The following is a 12320-nucleotide window of genomic DNA, read 5'->3' as shown; positions in this document are numbered from 1 at the left end:
GGGAAGAATATGGGCTCGAGCGAATGCAATGTTGCTGTGGTAAGGGCTATGGAAGAAGGTTAACCGTGATAATTTCCGGCGCATGTCAAGTGAAGGGAGATTAAGTGATTTCTTTAAGGCGGTCACACTTTGATAGCGAGAGTATGAAGTTAAGATGAACCGCGCAGCTTTATTTTGAACTGATTCAAGTAGGTTCGTGAGATTAGAGTGATGGGGGTGCCAAATTATTGACGCATATTCTAAAGAAGGCCTGATAACAGAACTGTATGCGCGAAGTCTGGTATCTGTGTTAGCAGGGTGTAAGTGACGTTTCAGGTAACCAAGTTTTTTGCATGCTTTTAGGTGATGTGTTCAATGTGAGCATTCCAGCTTAAATTGGAGGTAAACAGGACACCCAAGTACTTGATTGAACATACTGAGTCAACAGTAATACCGCGTATTGTATATTGCTCAGAGGTAGGTCGAGTTATCGAAGCAAATTTTACGTGTTTAGTTTTGGCTATGTTAATTTCCATCTGCCATGTGTCACACCAGTCAGTTAGTTTTGTTAAATCACACTGCAACACAGAAATGTCGGCAGGACAGCTTATTTCATTATACAAGACCCAGTCATCTGCGAAGAGACGTATTTGTGAGGTAATATTAGTTGCGATGTCATTTATGTATATTAAAAATAGCAGTGGCCCAAGGACGGATCCTTGAGGAACTCCCGAAGTGACGTGAGTGCGGTTAGAAAAGCTGTTGTTGAGACTGATTACTTGAAATCGGTTCGTTAGGAACTCCTCAATTCATCGCGTCGTGTTATGGTCAAGCTGTAGGTTTCTAACTGTCAGTTTTAGTCGATTATGAGGTACTCGGTCGAAAGCTTTAGAAAAGTCAATAAAAATGGCGTCTGTACTAATCAATCTGTGGGATGATGAAGAGACTGATAATCCTTAAATGCCTACCCGGGGAAGTCAGCGTGTAATTTGAAGATAACTACGCCGAAATCTAGAGTTGAGATCCATATCTTTCGCACGAAGCAATGTTTTGTCATTTCATATACGCCCAGACGTCACAGGTATATCTGTATAAGAAACTTTGGAGCAAGCATGAGTCGGAGCTTACTTGGCTTGCATTGCAAGTTACGAATGTCAGCTTTCTGAAGTTAAAAAAAAATGGCTCGTAATGAATTCTTTTGACGGCAGGAATTGGCCATATGACAAAAATAAAATGAAATGGTACGAAATAAACACACACAAAACTATATGCAGAAGAAAAAGGGGAAGTATTATGAGATCACAACCAAGCAGACATAAAAGAGGGAAGGTCTTTGTACCTAATGCACTGCAGAGTCTACTTACACCAGCGAGGAAAAAATGCAGTAGGTAAGGACATCTAATGCGTAGGCCAGACAACCGGTTGTCCATAAGAGCACTTTCCAGAGGAATCTAATTGTGGTCGATGGAGGCTAATGCCTATAGTCGCACAGCTAAGAAATTTACAGATGTAAGAGGTGGTCGGCTGACTCAGCCGCCTAATTGTAGACTGCTAGGGGGGACCCCTTATTTGCTGATACTCCTAACTACTGATACTAAATCCTAAACTTGCTGATTGCGTTATCGATAGTCTTCATGATAGGAAAATGTATATTTTGTCACCTTTTGCACAGACCTCCTTCCCTAATGGTACTAGACTCATCATTCATAAAATTAAAACTGATATTTAGCTATTTTATAACTGATTCATCTTGAAGTGCGGTCCCTAAAAAGCACGAAAGGTAAATATCATGATTGTCCTCTACTACAGCCTTCATTTTTTTATGCCTTGTACAAGCTGGAGTTCAAATTAATCTTTAATGTGCACTTCAGCGCTTGATGAGCCTGTGGCCAGTACAACTTGTTTTCTATCTGTAGAGCTCTGTTAAACGTCATAATATGGTCACCTTATATATTTACCTTATTAGCGCAGTCCTCTAACAGTAGTATTTATAAACTGATATGCAACACTTGCGGTGCCCACCGGATGTTTGGGTGCTGCTTAACGACAGTGTTGGGCTGGAGCAGGTCCAATGGAGAGGCATGCTGAAACCGTGCGGGCTTGGAAGCGTACTGGAGGCCCAGGTAGTGGTACACGCTCTTCCCCAGCACCCAGTGCTGCTGGCCGCTGACGAGTCCCACCTCAGTGCGCAAGTGCACGCTGGTGCTCGATCTCAATGCACTGGCCACGAAGTACGCGAACAGCGTCAGGAAAAGGGCGAAAAGGCAGGCGTACACCAGGCGGCACAGTTTCTCGGTACGCTCGCTGTGTGTAGGAATCGAAGCAATCACAGCAAAGGCGCTTCACACTCGCTACCATTGAACAATGACATCACGTGCATACATTAATAGCTCATAAGTCGTAGTCGGTAAGACAGGCGAAATCGAGCGGGACAGTTATCGTTAAAAGCTATGCTCGCAACTGTTAAGACAAGGGCGCTAAATTAAAGGACACTCAAACCTTAGCGAAAATAGGCCTTCATGCGCTAAGAGGCAGAGTCTTGCTTCAGGCTTCCGGCCAGGAAGAAAGGAAGCTAGGCGAACACTTACACCACACCACACGTTCTCAGCACTTATGCCCATGAAATTGTGGGCGAACTCAGAGGACTCATACATTTTAATCGGCGAGGAGAGGCAGGCCATCCGCAGTGCGCGCGCATCACTTTTGAGCATAGATTCAAATAGGCAGGTCATCATAGGTAGACGACTTCTTAGAGCGCTCAAGTTTATTCTTATCTATATGGTATCGGTATTTCTAGGACCACTGCTTTTACCTTTGACGCTTTGTAGTAAGGATTTCGCGACTGACGTCACTAATGAGCGAGGAAACTCAGACGTCTTAACACCTTCTTTACCGCTAGAAATATCGTTACCGAAGGATGAAAGATGAGAGAGGACGAAGAAGATCGGAGACGTTGGCTGCAGCGTGTTGTTGGTGGTCAGCCATCTTAACTACTCTGACTCAGCCTGTATATATATTATAAATATAGTATACTTCCCCATAACGTATTCCTGGAGGTGTGGGTTACCACGACTACAAACTGATCTCCGCAGTGGACGTCGCATCACCGCCCGTACCATGAATGACGGTGAGCATGCGGGATCAGCGTCGTAGCCGCCTCCAACGTCACCGTCGCCAGCTTTCATCTGCCACCTTCGGTTGTGGTTGCGCAACCCAAGGCTCCTGGAACTTTCTGCGGGACCGATGGCACTGACTTCGAAGAGGGGGTGGCTATGTACGAGCGCGTGAGTGGAATCAACAGGTGGGAACCAACGCTACAGGTGGGAACCAACCTAAAAGGCACGGCAAAGGCGTGGTACGAAAATGACGAAGAGGAGTTAACCAGCTGGGACCAATGCAAACAGAAGTTGACAGAGTTGTCTGGCAAACCAGCCGGCCGTAAAATTTACGCAATGCAGAAACTGGCCTCCCGTGCCCAATCCCCCACGAAGTCTTATGTGTCGTACATACAGGCCGTGCTGGTACTGTCGTAAAGCCGATCACGACATGACAGAAGCTGAGAAGGTCGGGCAGTGCTAACGGCTATTGCTGAGGACTCCTTTAGTCTGCTCATGTACAAAATCTGCTCTAGAGTTGATGCTGTCATCAAAGAGTGCCGGCAATTCGAGCAGGCCAAAAGCCGACGTGTCTTGCACCCATTCTCCAGACTTGCCAATACTGCCGCAACGCCGACGTGTGAAGATCAACCCGCACAGCAGCATGCATCGCCACCAGAGGACGTGGTGCGAGTCGTTCTAAGTGCACTTGATCCGACGGCGCCCGCAGCTTTCTGTTCGCGTAGCCCTGACGCTACCACATTTTCCGTTCCTCTCTTACAAGCCATCGTTCGCCAGGAACTTGAAAAAGTTTGTTTATATTGTGTATGTGCTGTCGCCCATCCCAGACCTAACGAAAGCCCTTCTACTATTTTCGCGCCACCCCGACGCTTCTCTCCGTGTTATCGCAACCCGACTGAGTGCAGAACTGTGGACGACCAGCTAATCTGTTTCACCTGTCGCCGCATTGGTCATGTCAACCGATACTTTTGCAACTCGTGGCCCTCAACACCTCGCACGCCAACCAACCTGAGCAGTTTTGATGCACATTCCCACAACGTTTCACCCACCGCCGAGTCTAACAGCGCCGACAACACTGCTAGGAACACATGGTACACTCGCTCATCTTCGCCGCCTGTACACTAGTCTCGTTCATCACAAACACGTCGTCCATCTTCCCGTTCACCGCAGTCACGTCGCCTTTCGCCCCCTGGCGCGTTTGAACATACCCTTTCGTAAAACTAAGAAATTGCCCCCTACCGCAGCAAACCTAATGTCTGTGCCCACAAGAAGTGCGATAGACGTTAAAATAGACGGCGTACTGTCCAAGCACTCATCAACCCTGGAGCCCACGTATCTGTGATAAGTGCTTAGCCAACGTAGACGTTTAAAGAAGGTCATCACCCCAGCTGCTGCCCGATTGCTTCGTGTGGCCGACATGTTGGTTGTTCTTGGAATGTGTACGGAGTGTTTAATTATAGCCGGCCGCCCCACTTCTCTTCTCTTTGCTGTGATCGATAAGTGCACTCACGATGTTATCCTGGGATAGGACTTTTTATCCACTGATTCTCCCTAGATCGACTGCGCGACCGGCGTTGTTCAGTTGGAACTGCCTCAACTCAGCGATGCTCCAAGCACCGCCGCATCGCACTTGTGCTCGCCTCATGATGTGCGTCTGTCATCCGAGGCAGTTATTTACGTCACTTTGACCGCCCAGCCACAGGTTCCTGACGAAATATGTGCTTCGACCCATGATCGACGCGCTTTTGCACCGGAACGTTGCTGTTCCGCATACGTTCATCACAGTTACTAATAACGACATCTTTCTACCGCTTCTGAATTTCAGTATGTGCCCTCTAGTGATTTTGGCCCGCATGTTCTTGGCCACTGTTTCTAGTGGTTCCGAATTCGACATTGAGAGTCAGAATACCGAGTGGCTTATCAGCGCTCATTGCAGCTCACAGCTCTGGTTATGTCATATATATGGTATCACATAACCAGGGCTGGTATGATGATGATGATATGACATATATATATATATATATATATATATATATATATATATATATATATATGTATATATATATATATATATATATATATATATATATATATATATATATATATATATATATATATATATATGTCATATGTCTCGGACGTATGTCACCTGCTTGAATCTTAAAGCGACATCTTTGATTTCATCGATAGGCCTTTACTCCAAGCATTTGTTGTTCATCACAGTATAAACATTGGAGACACGAATCCTATAGGTCGGCATCCCTATCGGATATCGCATGCTGAACGTCAAGTCATTTAATCAGAATTAGACTAAATGGTCCGCAAAGGTGTCATCGAGCCATCAGCTAGCCCTTGGGCTTCGCCTGACGTCCTTGTGAAAAAGAAAGATGGTACCTGGCGTTTTTGCATCGATTATCACCACTTCAACAAGGTCACGCGAAATGACGTCTACCTACTGCTACGCATCGATGATGCCTTGAACTCCTTGCACGGAACTAAATACTTCTCATCTATCGATCTTCGATCTGGCTGTTGACGAAATCGACCGCGAGATGACGGCCTTCATCACGCCGGATGGCTTATATCAGTTCACAGTCATGCCTTTTGGCCTATGAAATGCTCGTGGGACATTTTAACCTATGGTGGATTTTCCTCTGCGAGGCTACAAATGGGCCACGTTTTTTTGTTACTTTCACGACGTTATTGCTTTGTTCCCACGTTTGGCAGCCACTTTACCCGACTCGCTGCAATTCTTGCGGTCTTCCGAAGAGCCGGCCTTCAAGTGAACTTTACGAAGTGTCGATTCGGGCTTCGTCAGATTACCGTGTTCGGACACCTCGTTGACGCATCCGGTGTATAATCAGATCCGGAAAAAGTTCGCGACGGACGAAGTTTGCCTGCGCCACATTCTCTTTCTGACATGCGCTGCTTCGTCGGCCTGTATTCTCGCCCGCCGCTTTATCAAAAACTTCGCCGACGTTGCTCGGCCTTTGACAGATCTTTTCAAGACGAACACGCCATTCTAATGGGGCCCAGAGCAGGCTCACGCGTTCGCCGCTCTCATCGGGTTTCTGACCACTCCTCCCATACTTGCCCACATTGATCCATCTGCATCGACCGAAGTCCACACTGACGTAAGCGGCCATGGTATCGGCGCTGTTCTCGCCCAACAACAGAATGGTGCCGAGTGCGTGATATCTGACGCCAGCCGCCTGCTGTCACCTACCGAGAGAAATTCCTCCATCACCGAGCGAGAGTGCTTGTCTTTAGTTTGGGCTGTGGCCAAGTTCCAGCCATATTTGTACGGCCGCACATTTTCGGCCGTCACAGACCATTACGCATTGTGCTGGCTGCCTTCCCTACGAACCCGACTGGACGGCTTGGTCACTAGGCTTTGCGGCTCCAGAAATTTTCATTTAGTGTCCATTAGAAGACAGGGCACCTCCGCAATGACGCTGACTGCCTCTCGCGTCACCCCGTGGATCCTACCGATCCTGTTGCGCATGATCTGGTGACCTGCGTCATGGCTTTCATTGACATAACCGACATGCGCGCTGAACAACACGACGCCTCCTTACAGGTCCATCATCGCCCGAGTGCAATCTGGCCACACCGATGGCACGTGCCGCATATTCGTCGTGCATGACGGCATTCTCTACTGCCGCAATATCAACCCTGAAGGCCCTTAGTTGCTCCTTGTCCTTCCTCGTCATCTACCATCCGTCGTTCTCGAACAACTTCGCGATGCAGGGACGACAGGACACCTTGGAGTTTTGCGTACATACGATCGCGCATGACGCCGGTTCCCGTGGCCGGGTCTGTACCGCTATTGCGTCGTTGTGTCGCAACTTGCGAATTCCGTCAGCGCCGGAAGAAACCGCCCCTGGAACCTGCCCGATGACTCCTTCGAACTGAAGTTCCCTCTGAACCATTCTTTTGCGTAGGCCTTAGCCTGCTTGGCCCTTTACTGACGACGACCATAGGAAATAAATGGATCACCGTCGCTACTGGTTACGGGACACGCTACGCGATAAAAAAGGCGTCGCCGACTAGTTGCGCAACAGACGTCGCTGATTTTCTCCTCCACGTCATTCTCCACCATGGTGCACCTCGACAGTTACTTACAGACCGCTTATCTTTCCGCCTTGCTCTTTGCACATTCAAGCATGAACCAATTAGCCCAAGCGAGAGTTTTACCCGATTTTCAAATTATGCGTGCATCATGTAGAAAAAAATTTTCTAAACGTCCGCGTTGTTTCGACCTCTTGCGCATGTCCATTTAGCGGGAAACGTTTATTTCATTCTGACTATATGTGCGTAAGGCAGACGCAACCTAACGAGCTTCAATCTCTTATTTCCCACTACGGCCGCTGAAACTACAACTCTCAGGCGGCGACCATGCGATAAGAAATATCGCGCTAAATATGAGCAACACAAGGGCAACGACCAAGAAACGGAATCTAACAAAACACATTGAGCACCTTCAAAGCTGACAACCAAAGGCGTTTTTGTTCTCATCAGTTCTGCGGCTATTTGTTAAACAGCGCTTCCAAAACATGGTACTAATTTCACGGTTGTTGGATCAAATATTTATTCGACAAACAACACATCAGTTATCTTGTTCAAAAGATATATATTTTTACAGGCTACTCTGCACATAATTTGGCATGGAGGTAAATATTAGGACAGGAATGAGACTTATAGAGCATAGCAAATATATGCTTATTTTTTATTTTATAATACTGTGGAACCTTATTGTTGAGCAAACGAAATTATTTCTTTAGAAACGCAAAGAAGCACATAGAAATGAGAGGCGAGCATAGTTTGCGATAAGAAAAATGACATGATTCAAAGCTTGAACGACGCTAGTAACACGTGTACTTCGTCTTTATCGGGCGACCATTTTTCACCACCTAACAAATGTTATCGCGCAACTCAGGACGCGCCTGCATGTAAAATATGTTTCTGGGATGTTACTGATGGTTCCATCCGCTGTGTTTCCCCGCAACTTGTGTAATCAGGAGAAGAAGAATGGGCTGGGGTGCGTTTGGCAGGCATTCTCAGATCATGAACAGCAGGTTGCCATTATCCCTCAAGAGAAAAGTATATAATAGCTATGTCTTACCAGTACTCACCTATGGGGCAGAAACCTGGAGGCTTACGAAAAGAGTTCTACTCAAATTGAGGACCACGCAACGAGCTATGGAAAGAAGAATGATAGGTGTAACGTTAAGGGATAAGAAAAGAGCAGATTGGGTCAGGGAACAAACGCGAGTTAATGACATCTTAGTTGAAATCAAGAAAAAGAAATGGGCATGGGCAGGACATGTAATGAGGAGGGAAGATAACCGATGGTCATTAAGGGTTACGGACTGGATCCCAAGGGAAGGGAAGCGTAGCAGGGGGCGGCAGAAAGTTACGTGGGCGGATGAGAATAAGAAGTTTGCAGGGACGGCGTGGCCACAATTAGTACATGACCGGGGTTGTTGGAGAAATATGGGAGAGGCCTTTGCCCTGCAGTGGGTGTAACCAGGCTGATGATGATGATGATGATGTGTAATCTGATTGCACGTATGCGCGACGCGAATAGTGTAAAACTTTGTGGTAGACACGCGGGTCTTAGCGGTTGCTCAGGAACATTCGACGAGTGATCTATAAAAGCCGACGCGCTTGACCCGCAGATCAGAGTTTCGACGATCGTTGACTATGTTCGCCACTATGGTTGTGCTTTAAGTGTAGCCTGTTTTTGTGGGCACAGGGTTGCCCAATAAAAGCTAGTTTTGTCTTTCACAGTATTGCTACTGTGTTCTTTAACGTAACTACCATTGGCATCAGGTGGAGGTGCTTTTAGTCCATGTACCGGACACCCCCGACAAGCCGTGATCCAAGCCCGGAGCGCAAAGAGAGCGCCCACGTAGTCCCGGACCATCGAGCAAGCCATCGTCCACAAGAGCTGCCCCCTGAGCACGGACTGAGAAGACCAAAAAGATTGTGGCCAAGACAACCACAATGGCAGCCCCAGTGTCACCTGTCGTACTTCAACAACCGAGAGAGCCGCCTACCTTCCGTGGAGCTACGTTGGGGGATCCGGAAACCTGGCTCGAAACCTTCGAAACGATCTCGTTCTTTAATGACTGGACATCTGATGATAAGTTACGACATTTGTACTTCTCCTTGGAAGATGCCGCGAGGACTTGATTCGAGAACCGGGAGTCAACCTTTGTAACATGGGACCTGTTCCGCAGTAACTTCCTGAGGACGTTCACGAGCGTTGCCCGAAAAGAAAGGGCCGAAGTTCTGCTGGAAACCCGAGGCCAACTACCCAATGAGACCATCGCCATATTCCCAGAAGAGACGACCCGTCTTTTCCGGCACGCCTACCCGGAAATATCCGAAGAGAAAAAAAGTACGTTTCTTGATGCGAGGCGTAAAGCAAGAACTTTTCGCCGGACTAGTCCGAAACTCACCGAAGACCGCAGCCTAGTTCCTAACAGAGGCTGCGACGACTGAGAAAAACTTTAGAAATGCGCACTAGGCAATATAACCGCCAAGTGCGCACGCCTTAGTGCGCCATCCAAGCGCTGAGCTCCGCTGATCTCCAAGAGACCATCAGGGCCATTGTGCGCGAAGAGCTGCGCAAGGTCTTACCTTCGTCGCAGCCTCAAGTAGCTTCGATCGTTGACATCGTGAAAGATGAGGTTCAGCGAATGCTGGGAGTTCCTGAGGTGCAACCTCAATAACCGCATCCCCAGCCAGAAGCGATGACCTACGCCGCCGTCGCACGGCGTCAAGGTGCCCCTCCGCGGCAGCGCCAGGGCCCTGTAACGCCGCAATTCCGTCGTCCGCCGCCGCCGCCTCCAGCACGGCCACCCGTCGCCCAGCGCACCTACGCGAGGGAGACGGATGTTTCGCGCACCCCCGACCACCCCCCGCTCTGCTACCACTGCGGCGAAGCCGGCCATGTGTACCGCCGATGCCCATACCGCGACCTGGGATTGCGAGGCTTCGCCGTCAACGCACAGCGCCCGAGGGAAGGTGAACGCCCTCGTGACATCGCCAACTAGCTCGCTGCTACACAGTGGAGCCCTCGACGACCGTTCCGTTCGCTGTCACCAGGCCGCTACCTGTCGCCACAGCACCGTGCATACACTGGCCCAGCCCGGTGCCGGTCAGCGAGCCCATATCCGGAAAACTAAAAGCAGCAACCGATGGAGGTGCGTTTGCTGTTTGTTGAACTGACGAAGATCCTCCGCCACCGACGAAGACGCCGAAGAAACTACCTCGACAACTTAACGACACGCCACCGTCCCGACGAAGTCTGGAAGCAAAGAATACTCCGATGAAACACGACCTGATGACACCACGTACCAGCCACAGGTCAACGAGACGTAGCCGTGATCCGACACCAAGACTTAACTGTAACTCAAGACAAAGAACCACCGACCTCGACGTGTTCTCGACGGGCACGCAGTCACCGCCTTAGTAGACACAGGAGCCGATTACTCCGTCATGAGTGGACACATCGCCGCCCAGTTGAAGAAGGTTCAGATTGCATGGGAGGGCCCTAAAATTCGGACCACTGGAGGACACTTCATTACGCCGACTGGAATCTGCACGGCAAGAATTACCGTTCATGACCAGACTTACCCTGCCACCTTCATTGTCCTCCAACAGTGTTCACGAGACGTCATTCTCGGCATGGACTTCCTGAACGTACACGGTGCAATCATCGACCTGAAGTCGAAGTCGATAACGCTTTCGGAAGATCCAGCGATATCGCCGGAGAGCTCTAGTAGTCACCATGCCTTAAGCGTGCTCGAAAGTCAAGTCAGCATCCCGCCTCTCTCCAGCATTGTAATTTCCGTCGGCACCAAAACACCTGCCTACGTAGAAGGCATCATGGGGGATGACCAACGTCTACTGCTCGGCCGTGAAATTTGCGTCGCAAAAGGGATCGCTCGACTGCACGACGGAAAAACTAAAGTGTTGCTGAGAAATTTCAGCCAGGAGTTCAAACACACGAACAAAGGCACTATGACCGCGTGCATCGAGGAAATTCTGGAAACTAGTAATGCGTTTGTGCTCTCCGGCTCTGCCGCATCTAACCGGATGACCATATTTCCCCAACCAGACTACACCGTAAATCCAAGTATTCACATGAGCAAGCAGCAGCGACGATACAAGGATTGCTTTTCGATGTGATCGAGGATTCGACAAACACCAGTTGCCAAGCATCGAATAATAACCGAAGTGTGTGCTCAAACACTCCACTAGAGCCCTTACAGAGTTTGGACGCGAGAACGTGAAGCTATTAGGCAACAAGTCGACCAAATGTTCCGCGGCCTAATCCAGCCGTCGAAAAGCCCGTGGGCATCTCCTGTCCTGTTGTCCTGGTGAAGTAAAAGGACGGAAACCTACATTTCTGCGTCGATTATGGTCGACTGAAGAAGATCACGAAGAAAGACGTATACCCCCTTCCACAGATAGACGACGCATTGGATCGTCTCTTCAACGCTAAATACATCTCACCGATGGACCTCAAGTCTGGCTACTGGTAAACAGAAGTCGACGAGAGAGATCGCGAAAAGACTGTCTTCATCACGCCAGACGGCCTCTACGAGATGAAGGCCATGCTATTGAGACTGTGCTCGGCGCCTACAACGTTCGAGCGCGTCATGGACACGTTGTTAGCAGGATTGAAGTGGCAGACCTGTCTTGTTTACTTGGTTGACGTCGTCGTCTTAGCCGGAAGTTTCGACGATCACCTTGGGCGGCTTTCGACAGTACTAGAGGCCATCAAATCATCAGGGTCTCAATCTGAAGCCAGAAAAGTACCGCTTCGCTTACGATCAGCTTCTGTTCCTAGGCCACGTCATCAGCAAATACGGAGTATGCCCCGACCTGCAAAAAACAGCTGCCATCTCAATGTTGCCGCAGCCCGTCGACAAGAAGGCAGTGCGTAATTTCCTGGCATGTGTGCCTACTACCGGCGCTGTGTCAAGGACTTTTCACGCATCGCTGAGCTGTTAACGCGTCTAACCAAATCTGATGTCGAGTTCAAGTGGCAAACACCGCAGGCCGCCGCATTTCAAGAACTAAAATGACGCATGCAGTCACCGCCGGTGCTTGCACTTTTCGACAAAGACACCGATACCGAAATCCACACTGACGCTAGTAGCCTAGGCCTCGGTGCCGTCCTAGTCAAGAAGAAAGACGGACATGAAC

At 49.0% G+C, this 12320-nt stretch overlaps 1 protein-coding gene across 1 annotated transcript in view; it reads right to left on the bottom strand.

Moving 5' to 3' along the window:
* Window positions 1–12320, bottom strand: part of LOC135895833 (acetylcholinesterase 4-like) — a 61831-nt gene that overhangs the window by 23258 nt on the left and 26253 nt on the right. The window contains exon 9 of the mRNA XM_065424032.1: window positions 2002–2283. Within this exon, the coding sequence (XP_065280104.1) occupies window positions 2002–2283 (282 nt within the window). The remainder of the gene's footprint in view (window positions 1–2001; window positions 2284–12320) is intronic.

Source organism: Dermacentor albipictus, chromosome 2, assembly GCF_038994185.2.
Source record: "Dermacentor albipictus isolate Rhodes 1998 colony chromosome 2, USDA_Dalb.pri_finalv2, whole genome shotgun sequence".
NCBI lineage: Eukaryota > Metazoa > Arthropoda > Arachnida > Ixodida > Ixodidae > Dermacentor > Dermacentor albipictus.
The sequence above is the reverse complement of the archived record's forward strand: the minus strand, read 5'-3'. Positions and strand labels throughout refer to the sequence as shown.